Genomic DNA, 18018 nt, shown 5'->3' on the forward strand with positions numbered 1-18018 from the left:
CCCTCCGCCCCCTTCCCACAACCCACAGCGCCAGAATGGGAAGAGGTGCTCTGTGGGTTAGCTGCCCATAATGCACCACTCCCAACACCGCTGCAAATGCTGCAAATGTGGCCACACTGCAGCGCTGGTAGCTGTCAGTGTGGCCACTCTGCAGCGCTTTCCCTACACAGCTGTCCGAAGACAGCTTTAACTCCCAATGCTGCACACCTGCAAGTGTAGCCAAACCCTCAGTGTGTAATAAGAAAGTCCACACAGGAACTTAGTATGGAATAGTTATTGCACTTCAAATTCACACCTTTCTTTATTCTGCACTTAGACAAGCTCTTAAACTTTTGTGAGGCATTTGATTTAATACCACAGAGCATTTTGATTAAAAAATCAGCACTATACAATGTCGACAAAGCACGCGTTAAATGGATTAAGAACTAGCTAACTGACAGATCTCAACAAGTAGTAGTCAATGGGGAATCATCATCAAATTGGCATGTGTTTTTAGTGGGGTTTTACAACATTGCTACTTGGCCCAGTACTTTTCAAAATTTTCATCGCTGATCTGGAAGTAAATATAAAATCCTTGCTGATAAAATTTGCAGATGACACAATGATTAGCAAAGTGGTAAATGATGAGGATAGGGCAGTTATACAGAGCAATCTGGATCACTTGGTAAACTGGGCCAGCTCAAGCAATATGTGTTTTAATACAGCCAAATGCAAAATTATACATCTAGGAACAAGAAATGCTGGCCATACCTGAAGAATGGGGGACCATATCCTCGAAAGCAATGACTCTAAAAAGGATTTAGGGATCACAGTGTACAAGCAACTGAACATGATTCTAAATGTAAATTATAGATTCTAAATCAGTGGAAGTGACAACTGATCAATGGATTGTTTTTGCTGTGGGAAAAAAAGACATGCAATTCTTGGATGTATAAACGGAGAAGTAGTGAGTAGGAGTAGGGAGCAGAGATGGCGTGGTATTTACCAGAAGTGGGTTTTACCTGATGAAATCATGGGGGAAACTAGTTAGTCCCAGTTTAAGGCATTTTCTATTTTAAAAATGGTTTCATTGATGCACACTACATTCCACTTAGTTTTAGTTACATATTCAAGTTATGGTAACATAAAGCAGTAGATCTGTAGATTTACAGTTGTACAAACAAAATGTAAATCTGCAGTGAGTGTAATACTAATATAAATAATTATAATCCTGAACATTGGAATGTCTGTATACATTCTGGTTTGGTATTTTCTCTAGGAAGCTGTACAGATCATGACTCATTTCAGTTTTCAATATTATATAAACAGAAGTCAAAAACATTTGATTATATGAAAATGACAATAATGCAGAGTTGCAGGCTTGAAGCATTAAGCAATCAGAAGCATGCAGAGCTGCAAACTACTAGTCCAGGTCCACTTGCCCATGCAACATCCTATAGCAAAAGACCAACTTTGTAGTGGATAGACCGCACCTATTCCTCAGTTTTGAATGGATGTATTCAAAGTTTGAAAAGATTCATTCTGTGCTTGCTGAACTTGCTGCCCACTGATGCCTTTATTTTTCACAGTTTAACCTAGGTTTAAGCTAGTATTTACCCTGTCCTAAACTAGTTTTTCCCTGGAAATTGCCAAGCCTGGTAGAGAGGTGGTTTTACCTCTGTACATGGCACTGGTGAGATAAGTACTGGAATACCGTATCCAGTTCTGGTGTCCACATTTTTTAAAAAGATGTTGGAAAATTGGAGAGGCTGCAGAGAAGAGCCACAAATTTGAGAGCTGGAGAAAATGCCTTATAGTGATAGATTTAGCAGTGAGAGAGCTTATCAAAAAGAAGACTGAGTGGTGACTTGATTATGGTTGATAACTATCTTCACATGACAAAAATGCTGGGTGCTGAAGGGCTCTTTAATCTAGAGACAGACATAACAAGAACCAATGGCTGGAAGTTGAAGCCAGACAAACTCAAATTAGAAATAAGGCACAAAATTGTAATAGTGAGGGTGACTAACCACTGGAATAAACTACCACTGGTGGGTTCTCCATCCCATATCAGTGCTGGATGCCTGTCTAAAAGATATGCTTTAACCAGACACAAGTTACTGGGATCAATACAGTGGATGAAACTGAATGGTCTGTTATATACAGAGGTCAGGCTAGATGATCTAATGGCCTGTTATGGCTTTAAGTGTTATGAATGTATGACACACACTCCTTCCTTTGGTCAACTCTGAAGCAGAACCCCTTATAGCACTGTTTAAAGTGATGGAATCAAGAAATCCTGACTGGATGTTTTGTCCCGGCAGGGAATGAGGTGATTGCAGTGGACTGGAAAGGACTGAAAGATGTGGATCAGATCAATATGGACAGCACCAGCTCATTGCATGGCAGTAGCATCCACCGACCCTCCACTGAGGTGAGTGCCCATCCTATGCCCAAGGAGAGAAGACTGGAAAGTCTCAACCCCACTGAATACATATAAAGGGTCTGGGGTCACCAACCTCAGCTGGGAAAGGCACAAAAGTCATACTTGCACTAGAGACTTGGGGGGCATCAATTTTCAGAATTGAAAGCTTTGATTTACAGTTACCAGAGTAGAACATGAAAAGTAGCTCCGGGTGAGTCCGAAAACCATTTCAGTCTGAATTGCTTGTGTGCTGGCTTAGATGGGAGGCCCTGGCATAGAACAGATCTATACTGCTGTGGGGAAACAAAGAGCATTTTAGTCTCTCGTTACGTTTTTTGGGGGTTATTCACGGTTAACTGCTGTTAAATTATTGGGCAGTATCTCCAGTGCTGCTTCATTTCTTGTTTCGAATGATGCAGCTTCTGTAATTTAACACATGAATTTTCCATTGTGTAATGTCCAGTGCATGCAATCACAAGACCTTTCACATTAAACAAGAAGATCAAGGCTCTTTTTATTCAATAGCCATGCCATGTTAATGTACAAAGCACATACAATTTTACACATTACAAAATAACAATATATAAGAATTGCATCTTGATTCAGCATTTCTTCAACTGTGGAATGTAACTCCCAGAAACTCCTGTTTTAGGGAGTTGTGCCACAAACAGGAGATAAGTAACTCAAGGAGATCCTCAATGAACAAGCACTATAGGGGCAGAAGGGGACACTTGGAACTCATTTGCAGAAGGAAGATTGTTTTTTGTGTGGATGCATTTAACCGTTTCAGGAGTGAATGGCTTTGTAGCCTGTTCTAGAACCATTTTTGACTGAAATATTCCAGTTTTCTAGCTCACCTTTGAGTGAGTCCAAGGGCAGTGCAGTTCCCACAGAGGGTTATGCACTTGTTACTGCCCTGAAATAAGGACCTGACAAATTCATCCTCTTTGAAAATATCTAACATTGCCAGTGCACAATGTTCAGCAAAAGAAGGCAGTGTGAATGCAGGGGGTTCCTATCAGAGGGTTATATATTGTCTGTCTCTCTCTCTTTTTCCCTTTCTGTTTCTTTGTATATTCCCAATCCCTTATGTCATTAACCATGGCCGCATACATACAGACACCACAGTGATCAGGAGGGAATGAAGCCGGGACCTTCAGCACCAAAAGCACAAGACCATACCACTTGAGCTAAAGGAGTAACTCCTTTATCTGTGAGTAAGTAGCAGGCTGTTATAATCATTAGGACCTGCCACTAGAGGAATACATGGTCGCACACACTACACCCATGTGTTATATTAACATATTCTCTTTCTTCTCTTCCATAGCAAACCCGGACAGATTTCTCCTGGGATGGTATTAATGTGAGTATAAACCTTAAAGCCCTCCTCCTTTCACGAGAGGCAGCAAAGGAGCATTTGCACAGCCAGGTTACTGTGCTAGATGGACTATTAGTCTGACCCAGTATCATTCTTATGCTCTTATGATTTTCAGAAGGGCTGTTTACCTATATTTTCACCTATAATTGGTGGGAGTGGGAGCAGTGGTTGCTCAGCCCCTTTGAAAATCAGCCCATAGGTGCCTAATTTTATAAGCAACCCCAAAGTCTGATAATTTTGGCTGGAATGTATGAGGGAACCTGGTGGATTTAGCTGGAACAACTAGCTCTTGTGGAGGAGCATGTGGAGTTCAAACCCTGTCATTCTCAAGGAAGAAGGATTAATCAAGGATTAATGGATTCCTAAGAGAAACAAACACCAATTAACCCCTGGCTCATGTGGTAGTTTAGTGTCCCCCTCTCTCTAGAGTTGAGGCTGAGCATAGGGAAGGGAATGGCTGGGAATCACGAGGAAGAGACCATTATACATATATATATATATATATAGCTGTGAATAGACAGAATAAAGAGAGAATCATCACTGACACATGCTTCTTCATTTTGTTTTTTTCAATACAGATTATTTAAAACGCGAGAGAAAAAAATGGTCAAAAGCATATTCTTCCCCTGTTATTACTGCTTCTTGCCTCCTGACCTTTTGTGCTGTGTCACCTCCTGTAACGATGCGGCCTCTGGCAGGACACAACTGAGAGTATCAGCTCAGGACAAATTGCTTAGAGCAGGGCAGTCACAGCCCCAGGCTGGTTGTTCTCCACCTCTGAGCAAACCAAACAAGCCAAACAGAGAGGACTTCGGTCTCACCAGACTGACTATCCATAAGTCGTACAAGCAATTCCCTTAGACGCTCCAGTTTCCCAGTATCACCACCAGGGCCACTCATTATGGGGACAAATGGTTATGAAAACCAATGCCCCAGTAAAAGTAAAAAGGTTCTCCCAATCCCAAAGGACCAAGCCGCAGACCCAAGTTAATATACACAGTTAGATCTTACCCACAAATCACGCTGTTGCCAATCCTTTAGAATCTAAAATCTAAAGGTTTATTCATAAGAAGAAAGAAATATAGATGAAAGTTAAAATTGGTTAAATTACATACAGAAATGGCAAAGTTCCTGATTCTGGCTTGTAACAATGATGGAATAAACTGCAGACTCAAATCAAGTCTCTGGAGTACATCCACCACTGGGATGGGCCTTTCAATCCTTTGTTCAGAGCTTCAGTTTCAAGCACAGTTCCTCCAGAGGTCAGAAGCAGGATTGAAGACAAAATGGAGATGATGATGATGCCTTTTATAGTCCTTTTGCCATGTGGCTTGTGCTTCCTTTGTTCTAAGCACAAGCCACCCAGCACATGGCATGGAAAAGCCTTAGAGTTCTGTCCATAGGCATATCCCTGCATACCTTGCTGAGTCATAAGGTGTATTTGCCTTCTCTCAGTGGGTCATTTGTACAGCTGATGGACCTTAATGGGCCATCAAGCAGGCTAGGCAGTGCTGATGCCAAATTGTCTGGAGTGTCACCCAGAGGCATAACACACGTTTGAACTACAGACAGTATACAGCCAATATCTGTAATTCTAAATACAAAAATGAATCATGCATACAGATAGCATAATCATAACTAGCAAATCATAACCTTTACATGGACACCTTATCTGCCTTCCTGAACTCTTCAACTGATCTCTCATTTCCATCTCCTTCTTCTCCTTCTCTTGTTTTCTTTTTCCTTCATCTTTCCCTCTCTTTCACACCTTCATGCTCTCTCTCTTTTCAGCTCTCCATGGAAGACACAACCTCCATTCTCCCCAAGCTGAAGCGGAACTCCAATGCTTATGGAATCGGGGCTCTGGCTAAGTCGTCTTTCTCTGGTGAGAACCTCTGACCTGGGTTTATTTGCCACTGCTCCTCTCCCTTTGACCCTAGGCCTCTCCCCATTGTTTTCCCTGCTGCTGCTTCACAAAGCCAGGTGTCTCCCCACTTTCTGTTCAACCTGAGACCTCTCCTTACCATTGCCCCATAACTTGAGGCCTCTTCTACTTGCTGCTCTCCCAGCTGCTGCCCCCTAATCTGAGGCCTCTCCTCACTGCTCTTCTAAGTGCTGCTCCTTAACCCTTGTCCTCTCCTCACTGATCTGCCCAACTCGAGACCTTTCTGATCTGCAACTGCCTAGCCTCAGGCCTATCTCAGTTGTTGCCTTTTAAAAGTTCATGTTTGTCTCATACCCCTCCGGCTCTTCTCACTGTGCCCCCATGCTCAGACCTCTTCAATTTCTTTCCCTCAAGACTGTCCTGGGAGAAGACCCTTTTTCAGTCTCCTAGATCATCCATTTCTGAGATTTGTCCCTCGTACCCACTGTTCCCCTAACACCGAACTCTGTGCTGGGCAAAAAAGAGAATTCTTTCTCCAGGCTCTTTCACTTCTGGGTTTCTCTTCCTTTCCTTACTGTGCCCCCAGTGGGACCCCATCCATGAAATGATGGGAAACCATATCAGGGAGGGGTATGGAGAACAATTACAACTCCTGGAGTTGCTTAATAGGCCTTTTGAGCCCCACAGCAAGGGAGGGAGGGGGCACCATCTAAGGGAAGGAGTCCAGGGGACGATGGGGGACCCCCTTTCCAGGGAAGGGTGAATAGAGTGACAAATAGCCATGGAGCTGTGTAATAGCCCCTGCTTGTTTTCTGATGTCTGGCCCCTTAGGGATATCCCGCAGCATGAAGGATCACGTCACGAAGCCAACGGCTATGGGACAGGGTCGTGTAGCTCACATGATTGAGTGGCAAGGGTGGGACAAAGGTAACAGTCAGCAACAGCTGCATACACATGAGGCGGTGCGCAAGGATGCTGATGCCTATTCAGACCTGAGCGATGGCGAGAAGGAGGCCCGATTCCTTGCAGGTAGTCCTGACTTCCCCCACACTGGGGTGCTGGGGTATCTGAGAGCAGAGAGAGAAAGGGGAGCCTGAGAGAGCCGGAGAAGAGAATTGCTGGGGAATGCACACAGATGGGATAGGGAGGTGCAGCTCAGATGAAGGCCGCGGGGGACTCGCTGGGGGATATGCTTGGCGAGGAGGCGCAGGTCAGAGCAGGGGATATCATTGAGGCAGGAATAGGTAGGTTCAGTGTTTCAGGGGTGTCAGTGAGGTGGGGGTACGTGGGGAGCTCCTCATGTCTCTACTGCCTCTCCCTGTCTCTCTCTGGCGCAGGGGTGATGGAGCAGTTTGCCATCTCTGAGGCCACTCTCATGGCCTGGTCCTCCATGGATGGTGAGGATGTAAGTGTCAACTCCAACCAGGAGAACCCAGCAAGCAACTACAGTGAGAACTACCAGGAGCTAATGGAAAACCAGGGTGAGCCCTATCCCCTCCCACTGGTCCTGGGACATCCCTGCCCTCCCCTATCCTTGCTGCCAGGTTCCTTTCCATCCCTACTAGTTTCTTTATCCTCTGTGGGGGTCACCATTGCCCTTTCTCATGAGTTGAGATCTGGCAGAGAGAGAAATATTCCCCACTCATGGAGCTGCCCATAGAGTCAGGGCCCAGCAGACAAGCTCCAGACCCCATTCTCCTGGGCCTCTGGGCACAGCAGGGGAGGCCAGCATCACCTGTTATATGCAGGTTCTGCAGGTTTGTCTGTCTGCCATTTCCAATGGCTCCCATCTTGCCCTGCCTCTCTTTTTCTGTCCTCCCTGACCCCTCTCTCTGTTCTCCACTGCCCTCCTCTGTCTCTTCCTGTTTCTGTTGTCCTGTCTCACTCTCTTTCTCATTCTCTCTCTCTCCAATTCCTCCCTTTGCACTCTTTCTTTCTCCCTTTAACTCTCCCCCTTTCTCTTCCCTTCTCTTTCTGCAGATCACATGGCCCAGACACAGTATGACAGCTGGCCTCACTCCTATGTCTCTCAGGGCATGTATTGCCTGGGCTCCTCTGATGCTTGGGAGACCAGCGACCAGTCCCTCATTGCTTCCCCAGCTACTGGTTCCTACCTAGGCCAGAACTTTGAGGAGACCCAGTCCAACCTGCAGGAGAGCACATTGATTCAGAGTAGCCTCATCCAGCAGCATCAGATGCAGCAGCAGCAAGCACAGGCCCTGCTCCAGAACCCAGGGCTCGTTGACATGTGGCCACCTCAGACTGCCTCAGTGGGTGGTGGTGGGGCCGAATCCAGCACATACATGGGGGTGCATACAGAGGAGGAAGGGAACCCATTACTGGAAAAGGCCCCGCTGCTAAACAAGAAGACCTCTCCAGAGGAGGACGATGCTGTATGCCGGGACCTAGAGTCACTGTCACCTCGGGAGGAGCTAGAACATGCCGCACTCAGCCGCAAGGTCTCAGATGTCACCTCATCCGGGGTGCAGTCCTTTGATGAGGAGGAGGGGGAAGCAAACAATTGATACTGCCAGTGAGGAATCCGTCAGCACTACCAAATGGGAGAGGGGAAGGGAGAATGAAATGACAGGAAAACCTCTCCCAGGTTCCCAGGCGGACACACGTGTCATTCTGACATTTCATTTTTAACAAAAGGGAAGTAAAGGACTGGAGGTGTTTGACCGGGTCAGAGCCCTCCTTGCCCACCATCATGGACTGATCCCATGGCCCCCTGTTCTGGACAGCATGCTGGAGGCTCAGGGAACTCTGGACTTTAAATCTTTTTGATACAAGGGTTTGGCTCTGGATTCAGACTCCACAGATGCTGGGATGTGGCTCCCAAGATACAAACAATGGCTTGAGACAGGGATATGGCTGTATGGATAGGATCTATCTTGGTAGAATGGATGTTGTTTTGGGGCTACAATCTGCTTTGATCCATGCGATATATGAATACAGAGTTTGTTTTGAACAGGGCACAAGGCTGTGCGGATATAGGTTGCACTAATAGAGGGATTATGACTGATATACAGGATAAGGCTGTATGGATATAGCCACTGCACTAATAGGATGGATGAGCTATATGGATAAATACTGTACAGTGCTTTGACATGAGAACCAAGGCTCTGTGGATACAGACTGTACTGTGGTATGGATGATGTGGCTTTGTGGACAAGAGCTGTACTGTGGTATGGATGGTGTGGCTTTGTGGACAAGGGCTGTGCTGTGGTATGGATGGTGTGACTCTGCGGACACAGGCTGTGGTCTGGTATGGATAGTGTGACTCTGTAGACACGGGCTGTGCTCTGGTATGGATGGCATAGCTCTGTGGACATGGGCTGTGCAGTGGTATGGATGGTGTGACTCTGTGGACACAGGCTGTGCTCTGGTATGGATGGTGTGACTCTGTGGACAAGGGCTGTGCTCAGGTATGAATGGTGTGACTCTGTGGACACAGGCTGTGCTCTGGTATGGATGGTGTGACTCTGTGGACAAGGGCTGTGCTCAGGTATGAATGGTGTGACTCTGTGGACACAGGCTGTGCTCTGGTATGGATGGTGTGACTCTGTGGACAAGGGCTGTGCTCAGGTATGAATGGTGTGACTCTGTGGACACAGGCTGTGCTCTGGTATGGATGGTGTGGCTCTGTGGAAATGGGCTGTGCTGTTGTATGGATGGTGTGGCTCTGTGGACACGGGCTGTGCTCTGGTATGGATGGTGTGACTCTGTGGACAAGGGCTGTGCTGTGGTATGGATGGTGTGGCTCTGTGGAAACAGGCTGTGCTGTGGTATGGATGGTGTGGCTCTGTGGACACGGGCTGTGCTCTGGTATGGATAGTGTGGCTCTGTGGACACGAGCTGTGCTCTGGTATGGATGGTGTGACTCTGTGGACAAGGGCTGTGCTCAGGTATAGATGGTGTGACTCTGTGGACAAGGGCTGTGCTCAGGTATGGATGGTGTGGCTCTGTGGACACGGGCTGTGCTGTGGTACAGATGGTGAGGCTCTGTGGATACAGACTTAAACCCATACGGCAACAGCTGTGCTTCAGTCTCTTTGAAACATTTTTCTTTTGCTCCCTCTGACATGTCTGCCTGCCTGGGAGCTGCGAGGGGAGAGGGGGAAAGATATTTCCACATGGTGTTGGGCACTACATGCATGGGGAGGGATCACCTGCTATTTTCTACTATATAGACATGGTAACATAAAGCTGACTTTCCCAGAGGATTTGGGAGTTTGTCCACCTCTGTGCTGCTGCCTGAATCTTTCCCTCTTTTCCTCTTCAGAGAGGCCAGAAACAGCAGGAACAAATGGTATCACCATTTTCCAGTTTATATTGGAGTTTTGTTGCTGTTTCTTTTTCTACAGTTTTATATTGCCGGGTAATGGTTCTAAACACAGTGGTTAACAGAGGGAAAGGCCTGTGGGCTGGCCACCACTGACCATAACTACCATACCATGCTCAGTGTCCACGGTTCCTCTGTGGTGCCAAATGTAGATGGAGGAAAGGGAATGGGAGGGGAGTTTTTCTCCTCTCTCCTGTTCATTTCTCTTTCCTGCTTTACATTTTCTGTTTTTTCTTGACAATGTAAATATTCCTTGGCACTGTTTTCTTTTTTTCTCATTCCTCCCATCTCTCTTTCAGGGGTGGGGAAGGCTGGGTTATGGGTTTTTTTCTCCATTTGTACGGGTTCTATATTTTTGTTAAGAAAGTTTATGATTCATGGACTGATGGGGTTTTGATCCCATGTGATTCCCCTTCTTGTTGCTGTAGACATACTGCAGGAGAAGGGACTTTAAATAGGTATTTAACCAATTGTTTCCTCTCTGCTCTTGCTAGGGAATAAACAGGAGACAGAAATTGTGTGGGGGCAATCGTTGTTCAGACAGCAGAACATGACCACCAGGGGATAGTAGAAGTGTTGGGTGTTCACTGAAATATGGGCAGTGTGTGAGCAAAAGAATGCCAACAAAGGGCAAGTTAAAGGTCGGGGACTGGATAAATGAACCAATCTGGAGATTGCCCTCTTTCTGCACTACCCCGGAGGCATCTCTTCCCCACTTGCTCCAAGCCAGAGCCACTCTGTTCAACTGGAATACAGACATTTGTCTCCTCTCTGTCTTCTCATCCCTGATGGTCAAATTGGTATTGCTGCTTGCAGGATGGGAGAGTGAGGTATGTTCCTCTTCTGATCCAGATTTGGAACCTAATCCACATAGCAGGGAAGTAGTACTTATCAGGAGAGGAGAATGTAGCAGGAATATTATCCAGGAGGGTAGAAGCTGAGACAGCCACAGGAAAACAGAAGTGGATCATGTCCAGGAGTCAAGAGGAGGGTGAATTAGACATGGAGCCTTGGAGAAGGTATTTCTGCCCACACACCTTTTCTACCTGCAATTGGGATTATAGGGAACTCCACAGTGAACTTCTGAGTCTCTCTGGCAAGCTTCATTTCAAGAGGACCTGTCTTCCCTCTCCACTGCACCTCTAATGGAAACGCCACTGGGAGGAGTGTTTGGGAGGATTATGTGAAGCTGACGCTTGGGGGTGGATATGAGACAAAAGCATTTGTTACCACCTCGTTGTCCCCATTTCTTTGGAGCTTCCCTGTCTCTCCCAGGGGAGGTTGCTCCTTTCCTGGGTGATGAGGTTTCAATATCTACTTAAATATGTTTACACATTCTGGTGCCATCCTCCCAAGGTTGAGAAGGTTGGATAAAGCACCTCCCAAAATCCTGGGAGGACTCATTATCGTGAGTTTATCTGAACTGATTTGGTTTGGCTGCTGCATAATTAGGGAAGTCTCACTAGCAAGAACAGAGAAACTGGGAAAGCATGGGCACTGCAGCAGATGACATACAAATGAAAGTTAACTCAATTTTTTTTTTGAACTTCCAGGGAAACTGAAGTTGTGTTTCTTTGGGGTTTTTCTTTTGGGGTGGGGTAAAGTTCAATAAGCCTGCCTCTTATTTTTCTGAACCATTCTGCCCTGAGGGTCTAGCCAGGACCAACCTAGATGTTTACGATAATTATATTTCAGTGTAACTTCAAATGTATCCTGCTCCACTTTGTCATTCACAGGACCAGGGCAAGGGAGTAATCTTGGTTAGGTCTATTTTTTTTAGGGAAGACAAGTTGTGCATTTGGTAAGATGTGTGACAAACGTATGAGGTGCATTTTCTCCATAGGAGAGAAGTAACAGAGGGACACTTATTACATGGAAAACAAAGACTAAAAAAGAAAAGAAATTTACCTTATGAAAATCCCCCAGAATGTAATAGCAAGTGAAAACCTTCCCACAGAGTTTTCTGACCGCTAGAGAATTATACTTCTGCTACAGAATTCTATAGCCCCTTTTTAAAAAGCTTATGGATGGGATCTCATTGTCTATTAAAACCTACCGGTGTTTAGAGTAATTTCTACAGAAACCTATTATTTTCAAGTTATTAAATTCTATAAGATTTTTCCATAAATATCTTGCTTTTTTGCAAAGAAAGATCTTACCTTTTTTGCACACACACAAAAAATCCCCTGGTATCCCCACCATCCAAGAACACACATGGCCTTTCTCATTGCCAGGAACCTGACTGGACACAGCATTCCCATGGCCTCCAGCCATTGCCTAAGTGAGGCCCAAATGGACCATATTAATCACAAACTGATAGGTCACCTTAAGTCTCCTGAAAAATGTGATTCTACCTTAAAAAGTGACTGTATAAAAATGGGCTTGTCTTATGCAACAGACCTGCACCCTGCCTGTATCCAGAATCAGATCTTCTCACCTTGCTAAGATTTTCAGAAGTGACACATGGTTTTGGATTCATCAGTTTTTGGGGGCCCAATTTCAGATGCCTTAAGGCTCCCTGATTTTTGGCACTTTCTGAAAATCAGGTCTACTGAAAGTATCCAAAAACTGAGGAATGCAAAATCTTGGCCCTAGATTTTGACTTGCTTTTTACTCAAGTTATCCCTGCAGAGCCAGCCTAGCTCAGAAGGAGGGTAATGGAACCGATTCCTTCTTGTGCAGCATCTGCAGAATTGTTTTCTATGTTCTAATTAGTCACACCTGTGCAAACCTCCTGAGGGCCATGGGATTACCACAGGTGTCGTTGGGGGCACAATTTGACTTGCAGATTCTTTATTCTAGGGGATGATCTGGAACGGGTCCAGCTTGACTCTCAGAGTCCAGGCTGAGTTTGCAGGGCTGACAGTCAGAAACAAACATCTTTTTATTTGTCAAGTAAGCAAGTTTGACCTGGAGTCATCACTTGTGAGCAGAGCTGCATTCATGAAATATTTCTGAAGTTGCTTGAAGCAGTGCAACTAGAGGGTTCTCTGCCTTTGTTTGCTGTAAAGCCATTAAGACTTTAGCAGGAGCCATGACTTCTCTTCTTTGCTAAACAGAGAAGTGTCTCTTTAAACATGGGTGACTAGTAGTTGAATAAGCTCTCAGACAGACCGAGCTCTTTCTCACTCCTGTGCCCTCTACTGCCACCATCTGGCCAGCTCACATTACTGTTGTTAAACCTAGAAGTTGTTCATGGGTTGGACTGAGCTGAGTGTTGGGGGACAGGGTAGGTAAGAACTGGCTAGTCCAGAGTAATGGGATTTGGAATCTTTGCCTCTAGGGCACCAGTTCCAGTGTGTCTCGTGAGTGGCTGGCTCAGGGGAATCATGAAGTGGGATATAGGGTCTTTCATCTCTAAAGCACAATTTTCAATTTGGCTCCAGGTTGGGGGAACTGGCTGAATGAATGGAACAAGGGGAAAGTGCCTTTCATCTGTAGGACATCAGTTCCAATACATCCTTAGGTCTGGCAAAATAGCTCAGAGAGTTGAGAAAGGGGACACAGATCTTATCACTTCTAGATGACTGGTTCCAATCTGTTCCTACTTTGTAGTGACTGACAGTCATTCCCATCTGGCAGGCTCTGCGGTTTCCATGTGAATTGGCAGATCTCAGGCAGTGGCTAGTCACCCTTGCCGATTCCACCCCTTTTCTTTGACTACGCTGGGACTTCAGAGCTGACAGGGAAAGGTAAGCACCACTGATAAGTCCTGTCCTGTGACTGTAGGGCAGCGGAAAGTCTGTGGGAAGTATTGGGCACTGTGGTGGGTTCCTGGGGTGTTATAGCTTTTGCAGCCAGGGTACATGCCTATTTTCATGCCAGGTCCAAGATAACTTGAGTTTTGGAATAGCTCTGAGATGTATAGGCTGGCCAAGTGTGTGGCTAAAGTCTGGACCATCCTTACTGTGTCCAGCAAATGGAAATTGTCTGTGGAGCCAGCAGGACAGCCAGGGAAAAGGACACTATTTTCTAAATCCGAAAAGGTGTGTGTGTTGGAGAGGGGAGAGAGGCAGCAGGGAAAAGGAGGGAGTTGAGGAAATATGTCAGCAAAAAAGATGAGAAAAGCTTTTTAAAAAGTAACACCCCTGCAAAGGAGCTGGAGAGGTTAATAACAGAATAAGAAAGAGACTCCCAACCTGGCGTATGTAACTCAAGTGCTGTTACAGAGCTTGGTACTGCATAAGTAGGCTTGGCAGAATTCGATTTTTAATATATAATTTTGATGGATAATATCAATATTATTTTAAATTATTTTTTCTAGTTTTATCTATTTCAGTTTTCACAGCTGCATGAAATTATGGGGGTGAAAATGAGGGAGGTCAGACAATGATTATTTAATGACAGATGTTGAGATTCAAAAAGTTATATAGCTTCATAAGTGTTAAAGCACAAATTGTCAACGTCATATCAAAATATACAAAGTAAATATCTTTAGATCAAACACAAAGTTCTCAAGCAGCATTTTTCTTACTTTGCCTAGCTGTAAATTTCATTTGTCAGTGGAAATATTTTTTCATTAGTTTGTGTGTGTGTGTACAGTGAAATCAGCATTTACTGACCATTACCAATAAAAATCTAATCCTTCCAAGTCAATGCTTAGGCCATCTAGCTCGCCCTTCTGGAAGACAAGGAGGGGGAGGGAGATTTCTCCACACTCAAGAAGTTACCTACTTCTTTCCTTGTCTCCCCTGAACAGCCAGAATACTGTATTCCTCCTCCTATGGGCACCAGCCAGCAACTGCCCCAAGTAAGAGCCCAACCCTGCTCCAACTGAAGTCAGCTGAGACTTTGCCTTTGTGGGAGCAGGGTGAGGCCCTGAATCACCAGCCTCAGTCCCATTTATCTTACATGTCAGATTAATTGTCCTGATAGAGGAAAAGATAAGTAAAAAGTAAACACCCCTCAATACTCTGGAGAGCAGCACAGGCTGGCATTAAGCTTAGCTGCACAATCCAAAAAGGTGTCACCTCAGCTTTCCCATGTAAGGAGAAGGTCCTTGCTCTCTCACAGCCTAGAACTGTTCCTTCCTGCCAGCTCAGAATGTCTCACATTAGCTGGTAAGAGGTAAAGCTTCTCCATCTCACCCCACTTTGGATTTTCCTCATGGTTTGGTTCAGACATTTCTAAACAATGGGAAATGTCGTTTTAAGCTGCTGTTACCAAAAGAGCCTTCCAAATACAGCGATCGCCAGTGATCTGCAATCAGCATATTTAATGTTGTCTTGAGAGAAGTGGAATTAACATTTGCTGTTTAGCTGGAGCTCAGAAGGGGGAGTCTGACAGGGATGTGCTGTGCCTTAACTCAGGGAAGGGAAGGATAAACAGAGTGATATGTAGAATATGGATCTGATGTGCACCCATTAAATAGCACAGCAGAGGCAGTGTCAGTTATGAATGGAAGCCAGATGGGGCCCTCTTTCATATCACAGTCGCTCCCCAGGTGAGACAGATAGGGCTGGATCTGTAGGAGAGTGATAGACATCTGTGCCAGATCAGTATCTTTCTGTCTCTCTCCCCAGCACAGTGTTTCTCGCTATGCAGAATGTCTGGCCCCTTGCCGGAGATCACAGGCCCCTGCAAGCACAGACAGCTCTCTAGGTTTGTTGGGAAGTGATACAGACCAGATGGTCACTGTGTTACCTGCACTGTGTTAACCAGTCTGCATTGGAGCATAGAGACCGTCAGGGTCTTTGTTATATATTTGACTCTTCCTAGCACAGACAGTGCAAGATATGTACAGGTGTGTGTGATGTGTACCAGTCAGGCCTTTTTTGGACATTTTTGTCCTTCCCTTGTATGGATATGAACAGGTCTGTACAAGAGTAATATGGACCGACTGGGGTTGTGCATTGTGTTTTCCCAGCACAGACAGATCTGGATTGGAATGGAAGCAATGTAACCAGGCCAGGCCCCTGTTTTGGACAATATTTCCACCCAGACCCTAGGATTTCTCCTAGAAATGTAGGGACTGACAGGTTGTCTGTTCAGTCTTGAATGTTGCTCCCCAGGGCAGTCAACAAGGCACCTGCCTATTCTAGAATGATGGTAAGGGCTCCTGGTTAAGCTAAGTGGTACACTTAAGAAGGGAGGGTTGCTATCTTTCTATGGGAAATCAGCCTCCACTTCCATCTTGCACTGAGTCAATGCTTAGTGTCTTCAGAAATCCATTCTTGGTTCTACTCCTCCCAAGGGTACAACTAGTGTCCATCCTGTCAGGCAAAGTTCTTCACCACCCAGGAGAAAGGTCATGCACTGACAGTTAATTCCAGGATGCCACAGCCATCCAGTCCAGGTTCACCTGAACCCCAGAGCCTTTTGCAGGAGGGATAGAAAATCAGTAAAAGCATTTCCCCTTGTTGCCCTGCTCCCTTTCTAGAGGTCACAAATCCCATTAGGTTCTTGACCTAAATGCTGTGCCCAGTCCATTCCAGGCAAGCATAGGCATCCACTCCACTTCTACCCACTGTTTCCGTGTAGTGTGCAGATGATCAGTGTGAAAAGCAGAAGCAGCTTTGCAAGTGTATTTTGTTTGATGGTTTCTGTTTATCTTCTCTGGTTTTGTGGCATCTTGTATGATTGGGGGAGTCACCAATGGGTCCCCAGGATCCTCCAAACTACAGAATGAGTCTCAAAAATCATTTTATAATGAGCAGGACTTTTTTTAAAAGCTCTTTTCGGGGTTGGGTGGGTTAGAGCTGGGGAGTAGGAGGTACAGTGATCTCTGGGTGGTATGGGTGGGTGGGAGAATGGGGCGTGGTGTCTTGAAGCACGTTTAAAAGCAACCAAAGGTTTGGGGCTTAAGATTTTGTATTCTCAACATATGAAACTGCTTTTGCATAAGGGGACAGGACAAGGAGGGGTTGAAGCAGGGTAATGTAAAGACCCTCTTCCCCAGCTGTGTGTGATTTTGTGGGGGACTGAATAGAGATTCTTTTCATCCCTCAAGGATACATTTTGTGGAGGGCCATGGCTCTTCATGGGGAAAGAAAGAGCAGGAAGAGAAGGGGTCTGTCATTATAACGCTCCTACCCCTGCCTTATCCCATGCCACCCCCAAGTAAACAAAAACAAAACTGATTTGCCTTTGGTCTTCCAGCTCCAAAACTTCTTTGCTTGAAATCTTTTCACTGGTTGTTCGTCGCATGTTTTGATAATATGACTTATGAGAAAAAATCTCTATAGATATATATATATATATACCCTATTTATAAATATCTATCTATATATATATAATATATATATATAAATTATACATACGGACATAGGAAACTATATGGCACTACACACCTCCATACCTATGTGTGGCAGCAGCCACTGAAAAAGGAGAGGATGTAGGCCAAAATGGCATGTACAGTCCTTATGGAGTTATTATTAAACAGAATGTGGTCTTGCCATTCTGGCTGGTGGAAGTGTTTTATTTCTAGGGGGAGGATCCAAGGAACTTGCGCCTGAGGAAACAGTATCCTAGCAGGAGTGGAGGTACAAAATCATTGATAGGAGTAAAGCCAGAGCATGCTGGAGACATATACAAGGATAGGAGCAGTATCTCATGCTGGGTAGGTGAGAGAGCTTTTTGCACACCACTATAAAGAGATGACACTTCATCTGCAGCCATTGTGTCACAGAACAGAGGTCCTTGTGCAGGCCCAACAATGTCTGTTCTGACACTGCTGCCCTCCTCCCTTATCTTTTCATTTAGCTGCGGTATTCGTTTTCCTGCTGATATTTCTCCAGAGTCTTTCATCTCAAAGCATGTTACAGACTGTACATGTAAGAGTCATTCAGTTACCAATGAAATGCTGCCATCTTTGAGATGGTTCACAACATGCTAGACAGCAGGTTAGGACAGAACATGCAGAAAAATCCAGCAGCCAGATGAAACTACAGGGAAGGTTTAAACAGGATGAGATCTATAATGACCTTTACAGCTAATCCAAAAAACTGCACTTCTAGCTGCATGATGCCCCTACCAGTGTATTGGGGTAGTGGTTTAATGTTGACTCA

The 18018-nt window shown here is 45.3% G+C and overlaps 1 protein-coding gene across 4 annotated transcripts in view; it reads left to right on the top strand.

The window, feature by feature from the left end:
• Positions 1 to 10032, top strand: part of FAM131B (family with sequence similarity 131 member B) — a 60377-nt gene extending 50345 nt beyond the window's left edge. Inside the window, exons 2-8 of one of the 4 annotated variants that reach the window (XR_012656863.1) lie at positions 2304 to 2413; positions 3732 to 3767; positions 5574 to 5663; positions 6486 to 6696; positions 7005 to 7148; positions 7648 to 8855; positions 9096 to 10032. Coding sequence is in view for 3 of the 4 variants with exons in the window: in XM_075071215.1 (XP_074927316.1) it covers positions 2304 to 2413; positions 3732 to 3767; positions 5574 to 5663; positions 6486 to 6696; positions 7005 to 7148; positions 7648 to 8192 (1136 nt within the window). In the remaining variant the exon portion in view is untranslated. Of the gene's footprint in view, positions 1 to 2303; positions 2414 to 3526; positions 3618 to 3731; positions 3768 to 5573; positions 5668 to 6485; positions 6697 to 7004; positions 7149 to 7647 lie in introns of those variants that run through there. The other 3 variants (XM_075071220.1, XM_075071215.1, XM_075071228.1) reach the window with 3 other exon arrangements.
• Positions 10033 to 18018: the final 7986 nt, after the last annotated feature.

The sequence above is a fragment of the Chelonoidis abingdonii genome, chromosome 1, assembly GCF_003597395.2.
Source record: "Chelonoidis abingdonii isolate Lonesome George chromosome 1, CheloAbing_2.0, whole genome shotgun sequence".
Taxonomy (NCBI): Eukaryota; Metazoa; Chordata; order Testudines; family Testudinidae; genus Chelonoidis; species Chelonoidis abingdonii.